At 41.1% G+C, this 23,721-nt stretch overlaps 1 protein-coding gene across 2 annotated transcripts in view; it reads left to right on the forward strand.

Moving 5' to 3' along the window:
• LOC139546740 (NEDD8-conjugating enzyme UBE2F) overlaps window positions 1–23,721 on the forward strand; it is a 100,998-nt gene that overhangs the window by 64,948 nt on the left and 12,329 nt on the right. For both annotated transcript variants that reach the window (XM_071355472.1, XM_071355473.1), the window contains 2 exons: window positions 15,984–16,016; window positions 19,783–19,845. In XM_071355472.1, coding sequence (XP_071211573.1) covers window positions 15,984–16,016; window positions 19,783–19,845 — 96 coding nt within the window. The remainder of the gene's footprint in view (window positions 1–15,983; window positions 16,017–19,782; window positions 19,846–23,721) is intronic.

Genomic DNA, 23,721 nt, shown 5'->3' on the forward strand with positions numbered 1-23,721 from the left:
CATGTACATATTACCTCAACTAACCGATGCCCACCGCACATTGACTCTGTACCGGTACCCCCCTGTATATAGTCTCGCTATTGTTATTTTACTGCTGCTCTTTAATTACTTGCTACTTTTATTTCTTACTCTTATCCATATATTTTTTTAACTGCATTGTTGTTTAGGGGCTCGTAAGTAAGCATTTCACTGTAAGGTAACCTGTTGTATTCGGCGCATGTGACTAATAACATTTTATTTGAACAAAGATGCAGTCATCCTTCCTAACATAGTTGACGGAGAGGAAGGAAACCGCTCAGAGATTTCACCATGAGGCCAATGGTGACTTTAAAACAGTCAGAGTTTAATGGCTGTGATAGGAGAACACTGAGGATGGATCATCAACATTGTAGTTACTCCATAATACTAACCTAAATGACAGAGTGAAAAGAAGGAAGCCTGTACAGAATAAAAATATTCCAAAACATGCATCCTGTTTGCAACAAGGCACAAAAGTAATACTGCAAACAATGTGGCAAGTCAAATTAACGTTTTGTCCTGAATACAAAGTGTACAACACATTACTGAGTACCACTCTCCATATTTTCAAGCATAGTGGTGGCTACATCATGTTGTGTGTGATTGTAACCGTTAAGGACTGGGGAGTCTTTCAGGATAAAAAATAAACTTAATGGAGCTAACCCGGTTGTCTGCTTTCCACCAGACTGGGAGATGAATTGACCTTTCAACAGGACAATAATGTGACTCTACATGTAAATTCGGTGTGCAAATTACATTGCAGTGCTAAGTAATCTCAGCCAGCAAATGCTATTTGTGTGTCTGAGCCATCAGCTGCCAGTAGCTGGCCCATCGGAACAAGCTCTCTATTAGCTACCAGTAACTGGCCCATAGGAACAAGCTGTCTATTAGCTACCAGTAACTGGCCCATAGGAACAAGCTGTCTATTAATTACCAGTACGTGGCCCATAGGAACAAGCTCTCTATTAGCTACCAGTAGCTGGCCCATAGGAACAAGCTGTTTATTAGCTACCAGTAGCTGGCCCATAGGAACAAGCTGTCTATTAGCTACCAGTAGCTGGCCCATAGGAACAAGCTGTCTATTAGCTGCCAGTAGCTGGCCCATAGGAACAAGCTGTCTATTAGCTGCCAGTAAGAGGATTCAGGAGGGCTCTGGATCAATGAGCTAGACAGTCCCTCAGCACCTAAGGTGTTGGCAGCTATAATAGATTTCGGTCCATCTCATTCTCTCTCGCTCTCTTGTCTTTCTCACAGGGTACACAGACCAAGATGAGAAGGAACTATCCCAGTCCTTTATGTTCCAAAGCTCCTACTCTAGTAAATCATGCGAGTCTATTTAAATGCTGGGAAAGCATTTTGTTAGCCTGCATAGAGTTTCAACTTTGCCTGTGCATATGTTGTTGCGAGTCTCTGACAATGTTGTGTTTATTAGATTCAGTCCCCTCAAAATATTACAGAACAAAATGTCAGTGAGACTGGGTGAGTGTGATCAGCCTGCGAGATTAGCTAGATGAAAATAACAGGGACGCAATGCTTTGCTCCTTTCAAATCTTACATCCTTCAGGTTCAGCCCCCCTCAAGATATTTTTGGGCTCAAAATATCCCAACACAAAATGTCACAGCGAGACTGGACGAGTGTAATCACCCTCTGAGATTAGCTAGATGAAAATACAAGAAACGCAATGCAAGCTGCTTTCCAATCATATATCTTCAATGTGACAAATAGTTCAGACGATGACACCCCAAAGTCACACAACACGCCAAAGACCGTGCAGTCGGAAAGTATTCAGACACCTTGACTTTTTCCACATTTCTTTACGTTACAGCCTTCTAAAATGTATTAAATAAATGTTTTTTTCTCATCAATCTACAGACAATACCCCATAATGACAAAGCGAAAACAGGTTTTTAGAAATGTGTTATATTTACGTAAGTATTCAGACCCTTTTGCTATTGTACTCAGGTGCATCATCTTTGAGATGTTTCTACAACCTGAGTGGATTCCACCTGTATATAAGGTCCCACAGTTGACAGTGCATGTCAGAGCAAAAACCAAGCCATGAGGTCGAAGGAATTATCCATAGAGCTCCGAGACGACAAGATTGTGTTGAGGCACAGATCTGGGGAAGGGTACCAAAACATTTCTACAGCTTTGAAGGTCCCCAAGAACACAGTGGCCTCCATAATTCTTAAATGGAAGAAGTTTAAATGGAAGAACCACCGAGACTCTTCCTAGAGCTGGCTTCCTGACAAAACTGAGCAATCGTGGGAAAAAGGGCTTTAGTCTGGGAGGTGATCAAGATACCTAATGGTCACTCTGATAGAGCTCCAGAGTTCCTCTGTGGAGATGGGAGAACCTTCCTGAAGGACAACCATCTCTGCAGCACTCTACCAATCAGGCCTTTATGGTAGAGTGGCCAGACGGAAGCCACTCCTCAGCACATGACACATGACGACAAGATTCTCTGATCGGATGAAACCAATATTGAACTCTATGGCCTGAATGCCAAGTGTCACGTCTGGAAGAAACCTGGCACCATCCCTACTGTGAAGCATGGTGATGGCAGCATCATGCTGTGGGGATGTTTTTTCAACGGCAGGGACTGGGAAACTAGTCAGTATCGTGGGAAAGATGAACGGAGCAAAGTACAGAGAGATCCTTGATGAAAACCTGCTCCAGAGGGCTCAGGACCTTCTCCTGGGGCGAATGTTCACCTTCCAACAGGACAACGACCCAAAGCACACAGCCAAGACAACGCAGTGGCTTCGGGAACAAGACTCAATGTCATTGAGTGGCCCAGCCAGAGCCCTGACTTGTACCCGATCTAACATCTCTGGAGAGACCTGAAAATAGCTGTGCAGCGACGCTCCCCATCCAACCTGACAGAGCTTGAGGGAATCTGCAGAGAAGAATGGGAGAAACTCCCCAAATACAGGTGTGCCAAGCTCATAGCGTCATACCCAGGAAGACCTGGGGCTGTTATCGCTGCCAAAGGTGCTTCAACAAAGTACTGAGTAAAGGGGTGGAATACTTATTTAAATGTTATATTTTTATATATATACAGTTTTTGCTTTGTCATTATGGAGTATTGTGTGTAGATTAATGAGGGGAAATACGATTTAATCCATTTTAGAATAAGGATGTAATAAAATGTGGGGAAAGTCAAGGGGTCTGAATACTTTCTGAGTGCACTGCATCCCCTGCGCCATTCAAAAATTTTATTCCACTTTTCCTAAAGGCTTTTCATCCAATTGACCCATCGGTCTGTGCACCGGTGACCCAAGGCGGTGACCCATGACCAATCCAATCAGTGGAGAGAATAACTCCAGCCTCTGAAAGTCTTCTCTCAAACACAAGGCTATCAACAGAGTTATCCGTTTTTGTATCCTAGAGCGATGAGGAAGTCTGGATTTCCTTTCCTGTCCTCTTCCCTCCTTTTCTCTGTCCAGTTTTCCGTCTGTGACAAACAGTACAGGCCAAAACATGACTCATTTTGGCACTATGCCATTTTCATTATTTTTCCATTAAACGTCTCATCAGAGGCATGTGAAATTTGAAATGCACATTTGAGGTGTTTTTTTTTGTTTTTTTCTCCAATTTATGCCTTGGACACATCAGTATAGGATGAGTCAAATTATTTGGGTATGAGTTTTAAAAGTGAGATTTACACTGGATAGTTACTTTAAGGCAGAGCTCATAGATTTCTTTAACCTGTTCAGACTATTGGCTGTGCTCTGCAGACCACAGTTCCTAACCTTGCACGATTACAGACAGACAAATAGCCCATGGCTCTATCTGCAGGTGTAATTCATTCCAGTGTTCCTGTCCTTCGATGGCCCCAGGATCTGCTGGCCACTTAGCCTCCTGCTTAATCAGTGTTTTACCTAGGGGTGTGAACATTTAAACTGAATTGGGATCTTTAACTTTTAAAGAAAAATCTCTAACCGAAAATTACTTTATTTGTGTATTTTATTTTTTACACAATTAAAATCACAGTTTGGTAATCACAAATCTACAACTAACAAGTCCAGATCATCATCATAAAGGGAAAACATTTTTTTAAACAATTTGTATTTTATTTACCTTTTATTTAAGACCCTTGAAGTTAAAAACAGTTTGGACACACCTACTCATTCAAGGGTTTTTCTTTATTTGTACAATTTTCTACATTGTAGAATAATGGTGAAGACATCAAAACTATGAAATAACACATTTGGAATCATGTAGTAACCATAGTGTTAAACAAATCAAAATATATTTTAGATTCTTCAAAGTAGCCACCCTTGGTCTTGATGACAGCTTTGCACACTCTTTCGACAGAGGCCTGTGGGCGTTCTAGCGCAAAACAATCGACATGTACGTGTTTGAGAGTCTCTCTCACCTTTCCACAAAGGGGTCATATTAGTGTGTTGACCAAACTGTTCGGATGCTATAGACAGAAGTTGGCAGATCAGCTGTACCGAGTCCCAAGACGCTTGTGGGGGTCGTAGAGCAAAAACTGCAAAAAACATTTGTGTTCGTGAGAGTCTCGCCCATAGAGGGATCGTAATATTTTGTAGGCCAAACCATTCAGATGCTACAGACGATTTTGTGATAAGACCTATTTTCGGGATGTCTCATGGTCTGACAAACACCATTCTAGCTCGGTCACCTTTCACTGCCGACGCGGAAGCGCGTTGCATTCAATGCAAAAAACATATCATTATAGGGAGTGATTTATTATGGCGATTAGATTTCCACGTGGACATTGATGTTAGGGGGATAAATCATAAAATGACATGTGAATTCACAATGCAGATATGGTCCTGAGTATGACCGCTAGGGCGTGATGCAGTTCAATCTTCTGCAGTCGTGGCTACCAAACAGCGCTCACCTTGCTGCTGCCCCCCATCCACTCAGCAACGATGGTGATTAATGATGCTTTTGGGTTCTCTGCTGCCTCTCCATGTTCTCAATGGTCAGTACATGGGACTTCATGTCCCACTTCTCATTAATGTGATGGCTCGTTGCAGTGATGTATGACAGCGTGTTCATAGACGTCCAAAAATCTGTTAACGCCACGTACGGTGTTTGAGAGCTCGCACTTTGTACTTGCAGACCAATCATAGTACAATTTCTCCACCCGGGACATCACGTAGCATCTTGTAGTCTGGTTCTTGATATGCCATCAGCGCCCATTGAAGCCGACATGCTCTACCATTGACAATGGCTCCATATCAACTGCAATAATTTCAGTAATCAGCGCTGTGATTTTCTCACGCCATCCCTTATTGCACTTGTTTGTGTGAAAAGCCTGTCTAACGTCTGCTGTTGGGGGGGGCCTGCGCTGCTGCCAGCAATGGTTTGGGTCCCATGGGTCCTCCCTTTCAGATGGTTAAGCTACCACTGTAGCTCAATTCCACCTCGCAAAGTTTGCATTTCACCACCTTTTCATTTAAGTTCTCTAAGTATTGCCATACAGGTCATCGCTGCAGTCACTTCCCTGTCTCACTCTCTGCCATTATTATTGTTAAAGATATGTAATGTGTAGAGCGCTTTATATCCATGGAAAATCATTTGAAATATGCATATCTCCTCCTACCATTACAGCGTTGTTGCGTTTGGGCGGCAGGTAGCCTAGTGGTTAGAGCGTTGGACTAGTAACCGAAAGGTTGCAAGATCGAATCCCCGAGCTGACAAGGTGAAAATCTGTCGTTCTGCCCCTGAACAAGGCAGTTAACCCACTGTTCCTAGGCCGTCATTGAAAATAAAACATTTCTTAACTAGTTAAAATTCCAAATCAAACAGCAAAATTATCTTTGGTATGACCTTCTTAAAACAATTCCATATAGCTTAGTACAACCCCCATCCCCTTGCTTAGACAAGGCTTAGAGTCTTATGAGTTAAACAGGAAAACAATGGCAGTTTAAATGTTAAGACAAATTGTACATTTGTCACATCCCTAGTTATTGACAGGCCAATATCCTCCGTCCCTTGTCGATGAGCACTGAGAGTGCATGAGAGGACTGCACCTGACTGTTTTAACCGCTGTGGGGGAGAGAGGGGGTGCTGGATGACACACACACACACACACACACACACTAACACTAACACTAACACTGTCTTGTTGGGTAGATTAATCCAAGCAAGTGCTGTTTTGGAACATCCAGGTTACCAGATTTTGTATAATAAAGCCCTCAGACTGTTCATCCATACAGTACATCCTAACCCTAGCCTTGGGTGCACTGTTGGGAGTTTATACCTCTGTTGAGCTCCCTGCTATCTCCCTCTGTCCAGCACTTTTTCCTGCTACTCTCTGCACCACTCTCCCAGCATCCTACTGTCCCCCGCCAATCAATACAGTATGGATCACTGGCCTTCTCTCTGAACCTGTAGTCTACTGTGAGATTTGACTTTGTTCTGTGACCCAGAACTCAAACGTCTAATGACAGACTAGGGTAAATGTTTTCCTCTGATTAATCCAGCCTACACACTGTAAACAGAGTAGGGTGTGTGTGAGATAGGGTCTTGATTGTGTTTGGGTGAGAGTTTTACCCTTAACCACCGACTTGTACTCCCCCTCATATGTGTGCCAAAGAATGATGAGAAATTGATTTCACTAGAGCGACATACACATTTTATCAGGTAGTTACGGTAGACAGAAGAAGTGTATATTGTTACTTTGCAGTCCTACCAGGTTGCTTTAAATGAAGATCAAACTAAATCTAGAAAGAGCAGGTAAAAAAAAATGGAAGCTTTTTTTGTATTGTGGAAGTTGGCCCGGGGCATTCTCTATGATAAGTGTGTTGTGTTGTGGAGAGGGTGACACTGTCTCTCTTCGCTGTCACCTCTCCTGTGCTGCACAGCTCCAACCTACGCAGCTACTGTCACCTTTCCCCTCCTCGACCAGGCAGCTCACAAACACACACACACACACACACACACACACACACACACACACACAGTGCCTTCCGAAAGTATTCATACTCCTTGACTTATTCCACATTATGTTGTTACAGCCTGAATTCAAAATAGATTAAATATGTTTTTCTCACCCATTTACACACAATACCCCACAATGACAAAGTAAAAACATGTTTTTAGAAATGTTTGTACATTTATTGAAAAGGAAATACAGACCTATCTCATTTTCATAAGTAATTAATCCCCTGAGTAATTTCTTTGCAGAAGCACCTTAGGCGGCTTTTAGTGGTCTTCGTATGTTTGTGTCAGCTTTGCGCATCTGTATTTGGGGATTTTTCTCATTCTTCCTTGCAGATTTTCTCAAGCTCTGTTAAAGTAGATGGTGAGCTGCGGGGAACAGCAATCTTCAAGTCTTTCCATGAATTTTCAATGGGATTCAAGTCTGGGCTGCTCAAGAACTTTCTTGTTCTGAAGCCATTCTAGTGTTGTTTTGGCTGTATGTTTGGGGTCATTATCCTCTTGGAATGTAAATCTTGGGCCCAGTCTATCGTCATTTGTACTCAAGCAGCTTCTCATCAAGGATTTGCCTGCATTTGGCTCCATTCATTGCTACCTCTATCCTTACCAGTCTCTGAGTCCCTGCCTCTGAAAAGCATCCCCATAGCATGATGCTGCCACCACCATGCTTCACGGTAGGGATGGTGTTTGACAGGTAAGGAGCTGTGTCTGGGGGTTTTTCTCCAGATACAGTGGGGCAAAAAAGTATTTAGTCAGCCACCAATTGTGCAAGTTCTCCCACTTAAAAAGATGAGAGAGGCCTGTAATTTTCACTTGCACAATTGGTGGCTGACTAAATACTTTTTTGCCCCACTGTATATAGCACTTTGCATTCAGGCCAAAGAGTTACATTTTTCTCTCATCAGACCACATAACCTTTTGCCTTATAGTCGAAGTCTTTCACGTGCCTTATTGCAAACTCCTGGTGTACTGTCGTGCCTTTTTTCTCAGGAGTGGCTTCCGTCTGGCCACTCTCCAATAAAGCCCAGGGGCCGGATTCACAAAACATTACTTACGAAAAAACGTAAGAAGTTCATAAGAGTTCGTAAATGCAATTCCTCAAAATGTTCTTAGGAATTCGTCGTTTTCTTAGGAACTTCGTAAATATCTTATGTGGCATTGACATTAGTGACGTGCTTGAAACCAATAAATAACCCTATGTGACAGGGATGATTTGGTTATTTTGTTATTTTTCACACATTATAGCCATATCATATCATTATAGCTATATCAAAATCAAAAATGGATAACCAAGAAAAGATTTTGAAGTGATGGTGGAGGAAATAGCAGCAAGGAAAAGGTTGCTGTTGGGGAGACTTGATAACTGCGGGGTCACTGCAGAGACCAAAAAGAAAGGATGGGTGTGAGTTGCAGAGTCTGTCTCTGCCATCGGGTATGGCAATTGACTGCGCAACTGGTAAGTTAGTTAGATGCGTTAGCTAGCTGACGTGTGAAGACATTATATTATAACGTTAGCTAAGTTTTTCTTTGCAAATTGACGAGATAGCACTAGCTATTTAACACTTCTAGAATATTGTAATATATTGTTAATTACTAGCTATCGAGATCATTTGTGTTCTTGCTGTATTTAAATATCCGGTAACCAACTGTGTCTGTGGCACAAGAAAACTTTCATGGTTGCAAAAGTATCCATTCATCTCAAGACAAGGGTTTAGTTGTCCTAAAGTTAAGTACATTTCCAAGAAGAAATCCTAAAGTATTATTTTTAAGAATCCCATTTCTTAACTTTTTTCTTAGGAAGAAACTTAGGAAAAACCTTAAGAACATTTACAATAACTTTATTGAGAAATAGCAACTTTGCTTAACTTTCTTAACTATAGACTTAAGAAAAAATGGCAGTTAAGAAGACATTTTTTCTTAAGAAGGTTTTGTGAATCCGGCCCCAGATTGGTAAAGAGCTGTGGAGATTGTTGACCTTCTGGCAGTTTCTCCCATCTCAGCCAAGGAACTCTGTAGTTCTGTCAGAGTGGTCATTGGGTTCTTGATCACCTCCCTGTTCAAGGTCCTTCTTGCCTGGTTGCTCAGTTTGGCCTTATAGCCAGGTCTAGGCAGGTCTGTGTAGTTCCATATTTTTTAAATTTCGTAATGATGGAGACCACTGCTCTTGGAAACCTTCAACACTAGAAATTGTTTTATACCCTTCCCTCAGATCTATGGACAGTTCCTTGGACGTGGTATATGGCATGGTATAGTTTCTGCTCTGACCTGCACTGTCAGCTGTGGGAGCTTATATAGGGTTTTCTCATGTCCAAACAATTGAATTGGCCACCAGTGGACTCAAATCAAGTTGTATTGACATATCAAGGATGATAAAAGGAAATTGGAGGCACCTGTGCTCAATTCGGAGTGTCATAGCATAAGGGTGTGAATACTTAAGTACAGTGCATTCAAAGTATTCAGACCCCTTGACTTTTTACACATTTTGTTACGTTACAGCCTTATTCTAAAATACATTCAATTGTTTTTTTCCCCCTCGATCTACACACAATACCAAATCATGACAAAGCAAAAACAGTTTAACATAACATAAACTGATGTCACGTTTACATAAGTGTGCCGACCCTTTACTCAGTACTTTGTTGAATCACTTTTGGATGTGGAGCGTCGTTGAATAGCAATTTTCAGGTCTCTGAGATGTTTGATAAGATTCAAGTCCGGGCTCTGGCTGTGCCAATCAAGGACATTGAGTCTTGTCCCGAAGCCACTGCGTTGTCTTGGTTGTGTGCTTAGGGTCGTTGGTGAACCTTGGCCCCAGTCTGAGGTCCTGAGTGCTCTGGTGCAGTTTTTCATCAAGGATCTCTCTGTACTTTGCTCCGTTCATCTTCCCCTCGATCGTGACTAGTCTCCCAGTCCCTGTCACTGACAAACATCCCCACAGCACACCGTAGGGATGGTGCCAGGTTTCCTCCAGACATGACGCTTGGAATTCAGGCCAAAGAGTTCAATCTTGGTTTCATCAGACCAGAAAATCTTGTTTCTCATGGTCAGAGTCCTATAGGTGCCTTTTGGCAAACTCCAAGTGGGTTGTCGTGCGTTTTACTGAGTGGCTTCCGTTTCGCCACTCTACCATAAAGTCCTGATTTGGTGGAGTGCTGCAGAGATGGTTGTCCTTCTAGAAGGTTCTACCATCTCCACATAGGAACTTTGGAGCTCTGTCAGAGTGACCATCGGGTTCTTGGTCACCTCCCTGACCAAGGCCCTTCTCCCCCGATTGCTCAGTTTGGCCGGGCAGCCAGCTCTAGAAAGAGTCTTGGTGGTTCCAAACTTCTTCCATTTAAGAATGATGCATACCACTGTGTTCTTGGACTTTCAACACTTTTTTTTGGTACCCTTCCCCAGATCTGTGCCACGACACAATCCTGTCTCGGAGCTCTACGGACAATTCCTTCGATTTCGTGGCTTAGTTTTTGCTCTGACATGCACTGTCAACCGTGGGACCTTATATAGACAGGTGTATGCCTTTCCAAATCATGTCCAATCAATTGGATTTACAACAGGTGGACTCCAATCAAGTTGTAGAAACTGAAGGATGATCAATAGAAACAGGATACACCTGAGCTCAATTTCAAGTCCCATAGCAAAGGGTCTGAATACTTATGTAAATAAGGTATTTGTTTTTAATTTTGTATATACAGTTGAAGTCGGAAGTTTACATACACTTCGGTTGCAGTCATTAAAATGATTTTTTTTTGTCACTCCACAAATTTCTTTTTAACAATCTATAGTTTTGGCAAGTCGGTTAGGACATCTACTTTGTGCATGACACAAGTAATTTTTCCAACAATTGTTTACAGACAGTGAATTATAAGTGAAATAATCTATCACAATTCCAGAAGTTTACATACACTAAGTTGACTGTGCCTTTTAAACAGCTTGGAAAATTCCAGAAAATTGTCATGGCTTTAGAAGCTTCTGATAGGCTAATTGACATCATTTGAGTCAATTGGAGGTGTACCTGTGGATGTATCTCAAGGCCTACATTCAAACTCAGTGCCTCTTTGCTTGACATCATGGGAAAATCAAAAGAAATCAGCCAAGACCTCAGAAAAAATTTGTAGACTTCCACATGTCTGGTTCATCCTTGAGAGCAATTTCCAAAACGCCTGAAAGTACAACGTTCATCTGTACAAACAATAGTACGCAAGTATAAACACCATGGGACCACGCAGCCATCATACCGCTCAGGAAGGAGACGCCGTCTGTCTCCTAGAGATGAACGTACTTTGGTGTGAAAAGTGCAAATCAATCCCAGAACAACAGCAAAGGACCTTGTGAAGATGCTGGAGGTAACAGGTACAAAAGTATTTATATCCACAGTAAAACGAGTCCTATATCAACATAAACTGAAAGGCCGCCGCTCAGCAAGGAAGAAGCCACTGCTCCAAAACCAGCCAGACTACGGTTTGCAACTACACATGGGTACAAAGATCGTACTTTTTGGAGAAATGTCCTCTGGTCTGATGAAACAAAAATGGAATTGTTTGGCCATAATGACCATCGTTATGCGTGGAGGAAAAAGGGGGATGCTTGCAAGCCGAAGAACACCATCCCAACCATGAAGCACGGGGGTGGCAGCATCACGTTGTGGGGGTGATTTGCTGCAGGAGGGACTGGTGTACTTCACAAAATAGATGACATCGTGAGGTAGGAAAATGTGGATAAATTGAAGCAACATCTCAAGACATCAGTCAGGAAGTTAATGCTTTGTTGCAAATGGGTCTTCCAAATGGACAATGACCCCAAGCATACTTCCAAAGTTGTGGCAAAATGGCTTAAGGACAACAAAGTCAAGGTATTGGAGTAGCCATCACAAAGCCCTGACCTCAGTCATATAGGACATTTGTGGGCAAAACTGATAAAGCATGTGCGAGCAAGGAGGCCTACAAACCTGACTCAGTTACACCAGCTCTGTCAGGAGGAATCGGCCAAAATTCACCTAACTTATTGTGGGAAGCTTGTGGAAGGCTACCCAAACATTTGACCCAAGTTAAACAATTTAAAGGCAATGCTACCAAATACTAATTGAGTGTATGTAAACTTCTGACCCACTGGGAATGTGATGAAAGAAATAAAATCTGAAATAAATCATTCTCCTATTATTCTGACATTTCACATTCTTAAAATAAAGTGGTGATCCTAACTGACCTATGACAGGGAATTTTTACTAGGATTAAATGTCAGGAATTGTGAAAAACTGAGTTTAAATGCATTTGGCTAAGGTGTATGTAAACTTCCGACTTCAACTGTACATTTGTAAAAATGTCAACTTTTTTGCTTTGTCATTATGGGTTATTGTATGTAGATTGATGAGGAAAATCTTGTATTTAATCAATTTTAGGAGAAGGCTGTAACGTAACAAAATGTGGGAAAAGTCAAGGGGTCTGAATACTTTCCGAATGCACTGTAAAGGAGATTTCTGTATTTTATTTTCAATACGTTTTTCAGAAATATCTAAATACATGTGGTCACTTTCTCATTATGGGGTATTGTGTGTAGATGGGTGAGAAAAAAATCTATGTAATCCATTTTCAAATCAAGCTGTAATAGAACAAAATGTTGATTAAGTCAAGGGGTATGATTTCTTTCTGACAGCACTTCTTCTTCTGAAGTCACCCAGTAAATTACTACTTGAGTAAAAGTTTAAAAGTATTTGGTTTTAAATGTACTTAAGTATCAAAAGTAGAAATAATTTAAAATGTCTGATATTAATTAAACCAGACAACACGATTTTCTTGTTTTTTTAAATGTACGGATAGCCAGGGGCACAGTTCAACACTAAGACATAATTTACAAATGAAGCATTTGTGTTTAGTGAGTCTGTCAGAGGCAGTAGGGATGACCATGGATGTTCTCTTGATTACTGTGTGAATTAGACAATTTTCCTGTCCTGCTAAGCATTCAAAATGTAACGAGTACTTTTGGGTGTTAGGGTAAATGTAAGGAGTAAAAAGTACATTCTTTTCTTTAGGAATGTAGTGGAGTAAAAGTTGTCAAATATAAATGGTTAAGTACAGATACCCCCAAAAAACGACTTAAGTAGTACTTAAAAGTAGTTTAACTTAAGTACTTTACACCACTGACTGTACACACGAACACAGTCACTCAGACGCACAACATCTGTGCAAGTAGATAAACATAGGCATACACACACATTTAGCTATTTATTTTACACTCTCACACACAAACACACTATGCTTGACTCATTTTGGAGCGACAGTCTGCCTGGCAAAAATAGTTTTTCATAATTTGTCTATCCGTCCTATTCACCACTCGCATGCCCAGCACTTACTTCTGCCAATATAACGTGTTCTCATTTCTCTTTCATAACCTCAGTTCTTCCTCCTCCACAATTTCTCCCACGGTCTCAATATTCACTCAAAAATAGACTCCTTTGGCTTATGCAAGTGGGTATGTTATCCTTATCGCTTTGTTAGTTCTCTTTAGTAGTTGCAGTCAGATCTGATCCATATCTCTACATATAGTATCCAGAACTCCAGGCCCCCTTAAACCAGAGGAGAGTCCAGATTCCCAAACTGAATGGTACAGGAACACTAAGTGCAATCACAAGCAAGGGAAAGCTTGGAGCATCTAGATAATATAGTTGTTGGATAAGTCCCATAGCCCTCAACTGTGTGGTGTTATGGAGCCTTTTGCGGGTTAGTTTCCCTGTATGATATCACCTTAGAAATAACAAGAACAGAGGAAGAGCAATAACTGGTGACTGTCTTCCTATTTGTTAATGTGTGTTGTTGGTTCTCTTATTCATCATTCTAAACGGATACGGTAGGCTATCTGATGGACGGTGCATTAAGTCATAGGCCACTACTTCTGTGTGTTGTTATTTATCATGGTCTACATCAAGCTGTGGGTCCTGCATTAGAATCAAGTCAGATATTTGTAAGGAATTTAAACATCAGGCTAATTATGCACAGTAGTTGTTTCAAGGTCAAGAGCTGGATCTTGTTAAAAACAAAATCCCAGATGGGGATCAACCGTATGGAGATATAAGAATATTAAAATAGAGGGCAGGTCCTGTAGAGAAAGGCATTGACTATATTTCAATTTCATGCAAATCCACCAACTGTCAATCATGGCCTCTGCCAGCACTGCAGTTTGCATCACAGCCCAGGAAATTATTTGTTTTTATTCCAAGTACGTTTTATTTCTTCACTTGCAATCAATTGTCTTCTGCTTTTTGATGGGACCACCCTTTGTTTTATAATGAAATAGCAAAGTGATAAGAGCAAATTGGGCCCATCGCCTTTGTTTTCTGCGAGGCATAGATTTGCTTTTCAATGTGTAGTTACTACCATTAGAAATCCCCGTTAGGGTTGGTATCCATTAACAGTAGTGTTTCCTTGTTCTAATGAGCCTTTTATTCTCATCCTCCCCTTCAATGCATTGAATGTCTTTGGTTTAACCCCATCAATATCATGCCAAATGTATTGTGAACACACAGCATGCATTTTGTGCTCGTGTATTATGATCTGTACAAATAAGCACCAATGCACAAATGTAATTCACTATCCACAAACACCTTTTGATTTGTATTTGTAAATCGATGTATTGCATTAAACAAAGTGTAAACTGCAGATATGCAGGTCATTTCCAGGGGTCTTAAGTAAAATGACTGCCATAAAGATTTGCACATAGGAGAGATAAGCACAAGACAGATATGGAAAACCTGCAAATCCAAATTTGGAAGCGCTTAGGTCACCTGACTTTTGGCAGGAATTTGACGACAAGAAGAATGAAAGTTCTCACGCGTAGAACGCGATTTGTAGTCGTAGAAAGCGATTTCTATAAAATCACTGGCAGCCTCTCTCGGCCATGCTGATGCCTGCCTTTCAAAGCTGCAGAAATTATAGTATGGTAGCCATAATATGTTAACCACTATGTCCAACGTAAATAATTGAAACCCTAGCCCTATATTACTCTATATTTGCAACACTATTGTGGTGTACACCCGTTCATCGCCCAAATAGTTGAATTAGCTGGCATGTGTGATAGCACCACTAAATTAATTAGTGTCTTATTATTAAGTCTCTTTAACTTCTTCGAAAAATAATTAAGCACACAGACACCCACTTCGACATTGATAAAAATTGGCGCTCTGCGATCAAGGAACATTTTCTGAAATTTTTTAAGATATTTGAGGTAGGTTCTGGCGAGAGAAGGCAAAATCGCATTGGCCAGGACACAAACATTCAGTGTGTGTCACATATGAACAATGACCTGTTTCCATCACGGACTCTCAGAGCTCTTTGGCTGTGGCAGGAGCTGGTGCCGAGAAAGACAGGGCTTTGGATCATTATTTTCCTCATCAATCTCAGCTCATAGCCAACTGACAACTAAATAGAAAACAAAAACATGTTTTTTTCTTCCCCTCATCAGTTCGTTTATTCTCCAGAATGTGTCAATACGTATTAAAACTCCATGTGGGACAAGTCTATGGCGTTATCAGCAGGGGAATAGAGTTGAATGTCCACACTGACGTCCTCTAAGTGCAGCTAGCATACATTAATACATTAAGAGCTATTTTGTAAGGGTAATTGTTTACACGTCGCCCGTCGGCATCTCATTATGTTTAATGATTCATGAATTAACACACCCTTTGCGAAGACGGAGACGCTCAATTAAGAGCCAGTGTCCTCTCTTTTTTAATGTCCTCAAAATATATATGTTAATGAATACCGTTCTTCAGGGTTTTAATCATCAAGGATATTTGCCTAATACGTTCCCAGAGGCAAACCACTTGCATAATCAGAAAAGGTTCCATCTTCATTAGATACAATAGAGCTAATCAGATGATATCCAATTAGGGCATTCAACGATTTTGTTTGTTCATTTGTTGGCTCAAAAATTTTCACCGATTTACCTGGTTATTACTGACTAGTTTTAGTTTGACTTTTAATGGGACATACAACTATGATGATCTATGGATGTCTGCTGATGTTTTGTCTGTTGCTTCTGTGTCTTTCAGGATGTAGTCTGGGGATTGAACTCCTTGTTTACCGTAAGTACCTTTTTTAATCAAAACCATTTGACATCTATAGTACCTTCGGAAAGTATTCAGACCCCTTCACTTTTTCAAATTGTTTGTTACGCTACAGCCTTATTCTAAAATGTATTAAGTTTTTTTTTAAATCCTCAGCAATCTACACACAATACCCTATAATGACAAGACAGAAACACATTTTGACATTTTTGCACATTTATTAAAATTAAAAAACCTTGTACCTTATTTACATAAGTATTCAGACCCTTTGCTATGGGACTTGAAATTGAGCTCATGAGACTTGAAATTGAGCTCAAGTTCATCCTGTTTCCATTGATCATCCTTGGTGTTTCTACAACTTGGAGTCCACCTGTAGTAAATTCAATATATTGGACATGATTTGGAAAGGCACACACCTGTCTATAATATATTGTCCCACAGTTATCAGAGCAAAACCAAGCCATGAGGTCAAAGGAATTGTCTGTAGAGCTCCGAGACAGGATTGTGTCGAGGCACAGATCTGGGAAAGGGTACCAAAATATTTCTGCAGCATTGAAGGTCCCCAAGAACACAGTGGCCTCCATTCTTAAGTGGAAGAAGTATGGAACCACCAAAACTCTTCCTGGAGCTGGCCGCCCAGCCAAACTGAGCAATCGGAGGAGAAGGGCCTTGGTCAGGGAGGTCACTCTGACAGAGCTCTAGAGTTCCTTTGTGGAAATGGGAGAACCTTCCCGAATGACAACCATCTCTGCAGCACTTTATGGTAGAGTGGACAGACGGAAGCCACTCTTCAGTACATGACAGCCTGCTTGGAGTTTGCCAAAAGGCACCTAAAGACTCTCAGACCATTTTGTATGTATTTATTTATTTATTTAACCTTTAACTAGGCAAATCATTTAACTTCTTATGGATGAGAGGCGCTATTTCCACGTTTGGATGAAAAGCCTGCCCAGAGTAAACTGCCTGCTACTCAGGCCCAGAAGCTAAGATATGCATATTATTAGTTTGGATAGAAAACACTCTGAAGTTTCTAAAACTGTTTGAATGTCTGTGAGTATAACAGAACTCATATGGCAGGCAAAAACCTGAGAAAAAATCCAACCAGGAAGTGGGAAATCTGAGGTTTGTAGGTTTTCAAGTCTTTGCCTATCCAAAATAGTGTAAATTTGGTCCAATTGCACTTCCTAAGGCTTCCACTAGATGTCAACAGTCTTTAGAACCTTGTTTCAGGCTTCTACTGTGAAGGGGGAGTGAATAAGAGCTGTTTGACTAAGAGGTCTGGCAGAATGCCATGAGCTAAGTCAGGCGTGCGGCCATGAGAGCTAGCTGCATTCCTTTTCATTTCTAAAGACAAAGGAATTGTCTGGTTGAAACATTATTGAAGATTTATGATAACATCCTAAAGATTGATTCTATACATCGTTTGACATGTTTCTACGAACTGTAATAACTTTTTTTTTACTTTTCGTCTGGACTAAGTGTGCCTGCGCCTCATGAATTTGGATTTGTGAACTAAACGGAGGTATTTGGACATAAATGATGGACTTTATCGAACAAAACAAACATTTATTGTGGAACTGGAATTCCTTGGAGTGCATTCTGATGAAGATCATCAAAGGTAAGTGAATATTTATAATAATATTTCTGACTTCTGTTGACTCCACAACATGGCGGGTATCTGTATGTCTTGTTTTGGTGCCTGAGCGCTGTACTCAGATTATCGCATGGTGTGCTTTTGCCGTAAAGCTTTTTTTAATTCTGACACAGCGGTTGCATTAAGGAGAAGTATATCTTTAATTCCATGTATAACACTTGTATTTTCATCAACATTTATGATGAGTATTTTTGTAAATTGATGTGGCTCTCTGCAAAATCACCGGATGTTTTGGAAGCAAAACATTACTGAACAGCGCGCCAATGTAAACTGAGATCTTTGGATATAAATATGAACTTTATCGAACAATAGTCCTATGAGTGTCGTGACGAATATCATCAAAGGTTAGTGATTCATTTTATCTCTATTTCTGCTTTTTGTGTCTCCTCTTTGGCTGGAAAAATGGCTGTGTTTTTCTGTGACTAGGTGCTGACCTAACATAATCGCATGGTATGCTTTCGTCATAAAGTTTCTTTAAAATGGTGTATAATACTATGTTTGAGGGATTTTAATTATGAGATTTCTGTTTGAATTTGGCACCCTGCACTTTCACTGGCTGTTGTCAAATCGATCCCGTTAACGGGATTTCAGCCCGTCTCATCCCTAAGAAGTTTTAAGAACAAATTCTTATTTACAACGCCTGCCTAGGAACAGTGGGTTAACTGCCTTGTTCAGGGGCAGAACGACAGATTTTTACCTTGTCAGCTCGGGGATTCGATCTAGCAACCTTTTGGTTACTGACCCAACGCTCTAACCACTAGGCTACCTGCTGCCCCAAAATTCCCCAAGATTCTCTGGTCTGATGAAACCAAGATTGAACTCTTTATCCTGAATGCCAAGCGTCACGTCTGGATGAAACCTGGCACCATCCCTACGGTGAAGCATGGTGGTGGCAGCATCATGCTGCGGGGATGTTTTTCAGCGGCAGGGACTGGGAGACTAGTCAGGATCGAGGGGAAAGATGAACGGAGCAAAGTACAGAGAGACCCTTGATGAAAACCTGCTCCAGAGTGCTTAGGACCTCAGACTGGGGCGAAGGTTCACCTTCCAGCAGGACAATGACCCTAAGCACACTGCCAAGACAACGCAGGAGTGGCTTCGGGACAAGTCTCAATGTCCTTGAGTGGCCCAGTTAGAGCCCGATCGCACATCACTGGAGAGACCTGAAAATAGTTGTGCAGCAACGCTCCCCATCCAACCTGACAGAGCTTGAGAGGATCTACAGAGAAGAATGCGAGAAACTCCCCAAATACAGCTGTGCCAAGCTTGTAGCGTCATTCCCAAGAAGAGGCGAGGCTGTAATCACTGCCAAAGGTGGTTCAACAAAGTACTAAGTAAAGGGTCTGAATACTTATGTAAATGTGATATTTCAGTTTTATTTAATGTTTTTGCACAAAATTCTAAAAAACAGTTTTTGTTATTATGGGGTATTGTGTGTAGATTGATGAGGGGAAAAAACAAATTTCATCCATTTTAGAATAAGGCTCTAACGTAACAAAAGTGACGGGGCCTGAATACTTTCCAAATGCATTGCATGTTAAAATGTGTTTCTATGCTTATGACAACAGGTATGGACTGAGTTGTTACTGTAAAGCCTATCTATTTTATTTATAAAACCATACAAACCCGTTTTTCCGAGCAATTCCCCAAGCATTTTCTGTAAACATTGAGGAGAAAGCAGGTAGGTAAGGAGAATGAGCGTGTTAAGTGTGCCTGTAAGCGACTGTTGTTGATTGGGTTGATAGCATCTCTTTCGCTCCTCTCCTGGCTGCGTCCCACAATGATGATGCAGCCTGATGCTCAGTCATGCCCTGAGGCTTAGCTCTTAATCAGGAAGTGAGGCGCTCTACACACAGGCCTTGCCGCCATTTTATCTCCTTAATAACACACCGCACCTCGCCCTCCACGCACACCGTCTCTACGGCAACCGGCTAATTACACTACTTTGTCTTTTAACTTAAATCCAGGGTGACATTACATACTGCCAGTGGCTGTTAGTATCAGACAACAACATTTGCCTGACTGTTACGTTTGTTGCTTTCATCTGGGTTAGCGGGTTTTAGTTTATCTGAAACTGTTTTTAGTCAACTTTTGCTGACTCAAGCTAATTTTCTCTTTCATTTCATTCAGGATCTACTGAACTTCGATGACCCATTGAACATCGATGCGGCCGAGCATCATCTGCGCGATAAGGTAACACCAACCAGCCCACCTGGAGGGAGGTCATCTTCCCTATGTCCTGTCCATGACCTTACATGGGCAGCAGTAAGTAGGACGTGTTTAGAAGGTTTGAAAGCTCTAGAAGTGGAATGTGGGGCTATTCTGTAGAACTCACTAATGAACACTTCGTTCAGAACCACTGGGTACTGTGCTGTAGTCTGTTTCACTGTGTGTCTAAGTAGTGCCCTATATAGAGAATTGGGTGCCATTTGTGATTCACTCTGTCTCATTCTGCCTGGGCTATCCATGCCCGGCAGGAGACAAAACTCTCTGTGACCTCTCACACTCCCTCCCAAGTGGTGCTAGGCTGGGGCTCGCAGTACTCCCCAGTCCCCAGACAGACAGTGTATGTTAAACTTCAGAGAGCAAGAGCAGCTTAGTATGTCAACAGCAGGGCTGTGGTTTACATTTAAGATCATGCCTGATGCCTCATTACTGTTTGCCACTCGCAGAGGATCGATATCTGCACAGTCTTCATCACACCCTCTCCGCCTGTGTAGAGTGGAGTCTAACATGGTCACTCTGGTTGGTTTCACACACCAACACTCCAAGCCCTGTCCAAAAACCCAGACTGAGCTAGCGGAACATAAACCTGAGGAAAAGATGCCGGAGAAAGTAAGTGAAGGAAGGAATAGGCCAAACTAATGTTGGAGAGGAGACAAGGCAAGACCTACAGGAAGTATTGATTTCAATGGATGGTTTCCTCTGGTCTCTTCAGTCCTGAGCCGTGTTCCTTCTAACATGCTGACTTCACCGGGCATGCGCGCATTGTTGATTTTGTCCGTCTACACCAGACGCGATCAGGACACATAGGTTGAAATATCAAAACGAACTGTGAAACAACTATATTAATTTGGGGATGAGTCGAAACACATGAAACATTCATGGACATTTAGCTAGCTTGCTGTTGCTAGTTAATTTGTCCTGGGATATTAACATCGGGTTGTTATTTTACCTGAAATGCACAAGGTCTTTTTTTCCCTGGATCTTTGTAGAATTTTTACCCATTTTGAGTCACACAAAATTGTGTGTTCTCTACTCCGACAATTAATCCACAAATAAAAGGGAAAACTTCTAGTAATCTCTCTTCCTTCAGTCTTCTTCCTTCTGCCCTCCTTTTCATTCTGCTTTTTCTTCTTCCTTTTTATTTTTTCCTTTTCTTTATTTTTCTTTCTTTTCTCCTTTCTCCTCTTTCTCCTCCCTTCTTCTTTTCGTCCTCCTCCTTTCCCTTCTTCTCATTTCCGTTTTCCTTTTCCTCTTCCTTATAATAATTACAGATTTATAATTTTGACGAAGTGTGTACTGGCTATGGCGTTTCGAGGGACCTTTTTTTTTCATGCAAAGGTTATTTAAGTTACTATGAGAGGCACAGACGTTCACTTTGCCTTGCCAAGTTCTGCTAGGAGCAAACCAAACCTAGTATGCAGACGCCTTAAGGTTGTTGTTCATAGGAGCCATTCCGACCAATTACAGAGAGAGTAGTGGACACAGTGGGCTTCCAAACACTCAGGGAAACATGTCACTTCCTTTTAACTACACTGGGCTGTTTTTTTTGGTGAGTTAAAATAAAAAGAAGGGAGAAAGAAGTCCTCTTGTGTTAGAACAGTGGTTCCCAAACGTTTTTGCTTCGTGACCCAACAATTGAGCTGTCTTTTGAGTCGAGACCCACCATAATGGTTGAGCGGTGAAAAAACATCAACAGACCAAATAATAAGTAAAAAATATAATCTTTGCAGCGGAGAGAGAATGTTGTTGTTTTAAAGTGAATTCCCTGCAATTCTATACATTTTGCTGTGGAGCTGAGAGAAAATGTTGACGTTTTTACGTTCATTTCCGGGAATTGTACGCATTTTGACATGGCAAATGCTGTGTTCTTATGCTCAACATTATAACAAAATCAATAGGGGCCTGATTGTATAACCCACATTTTGGGAAGCACTGTGTCAGACCACCTTTAGAAAGTTAAGTTAAATTAAGTTGCCATTAATACACTACTGTAACAGGTTCCCCTTGATAGTATCACTGCACCTACAGTGCTTTCAGTATTACAGCCTGAATTAAAAATGTATTCAAAATATTTTTTTCAAGACGATTTAACTCAACTGTAACTAGGCCACTATTGGTAAACAACTCCGGTGTATATTTGGCCATGTGTTTTAGGTTATTGTCCTGCTGAAAGGTTTATTTTTTTCTCCTGTAACTCCCCAGTCCTTAATGATTACAAGCGTAACCCATAACATGATTCAGCCACCACTATGCTGAGTTGTATTGGATTTGCCCCAAACATAACACTTTGAAATCAGGATAAAAATGTACTTGCTTTGCCACATTTTTTGCAGTATTACTATAGTGCCTTGTTGCAAACAGGATGCATGTTGTGGAATAATTTTACTCTGTACAAGCTTCCTTCTTTTGTGGATCCATCCTCAGTTTTCTCCTATCACAGCCATTAAACTCTAACTGTTTTAAAGTCACCATTGGCCTCATGGTGAAATCCCTGAGCAGTTTCCTTACCCTCCAGCCACTGAGTTAGGAAGGATGTCGATCTTTGTAGTGAATGGGTGATTGATACACCATCCAAAGTGTAATTAATAACTTCACCATGTTCAAAGGGATATTCAATATCTACCTTGTTATTTTTTTAAATGTTGCCCGTTGCGAGGCATTGGAAAACATCCTTGCTCTTTGTGGTTGAATCTGTTTGAAATTCACTGCTCGACCTTACAGATAATTGTTTGTGTGGGGTACAGAGATGAGGTAGTCATTCAAAAATCATGATGAACGCTATTATTGCACATAGAGTCCATGCAACTTATGTTACTTGTCAAGCAAATGTCTACTCCTGAACTTTTGACTTCCCATAACAAAGGGGTTGAATACTTATTGACTCAAGATATTTCCGAGTTTAATTTTTAATTTGTAAAAATCTCTAAAAACATAATTCCACTTTGACATTGACTGGTGTTTTGCTGGTACTATTTAATGTCAACAGTGAAGAGGCGACTCCGGGATGCTGGCCAGACTGGCCAATAAAAAGAACAGATTAAGATTTGCAAAAGAACACAGACACTGGACAGAGGAACTCTGCCTAGAAGGCCAGCATCCCGGCAGCGCCTCTTCACTGTTGACGTTGAGAATGGTGTTTTACAGGTACTATTTAATGAAGCTGCCAGTTGAGAACTTGTGAGGTGTCTGTTTCACAAACTAGACACTCTAGTGTACTTGTCCTCTTGCTCAGTTGTGCACCGGGGCCTCCCACTCCTCTTTCTATTCTGGTTAGAGCCAGTTTGCACTGTTCTGTGAAGGGAGTAGTACACAGTGTTGTACAATATCTTCAGTTTCTTGGCAATTTCTCGCATGGAATAGCCTTCATTTCTCAAAACAAGAATAGACTGAGTTTCAGATGAAAGTTCTTTGTTTCTGGCCATTTTGAGCCTGTAATTGAACCCACAAATACTGATGCTCCAGATCCTCAACTAGTCTAAAGAAGGCCAGTTTTATTGCTTCTTTAATCAGGACAACAGTTTTCAGCTGTGCTAACATAATTGCAAAAGGGTTTTCTAATGATCAATTAGCCTTTTAAAATGATAAACTTGGGTAAGCTAACACAACACGCCATTGGAACACAGTAGTTATGGTTGCTGATAATGGGCCTCAGTACGCCTATGTAGATATTCCATTAAAAGTCAGCCGTTTCCAGCTACAATAGTCATTTACAACATTAACAATGTCTACACTGTATTTCTGATCAATTTTATGTTATTTTAATGGACAAAATGTGCTTTTCTTTCAAAAACTATATATATACAGTGGGGAGAACAAGTATTTGATACACTGCCGATTTTGCAG

The sequence above is a fragment of the Salvelinus alpinus genome, chromosome 20 (assembly GCF_045679555.1).
Source record: "Salvelinus alpinus chromosome 20, SLU_Salpinus.1, whole genome shotgun sequence".
NCBI lineage: Eukaryota > Metazoa > Chordata > Actinopteri > Salmoniformes > Salmonidae > Salvelinus > Salvelinus alpinus.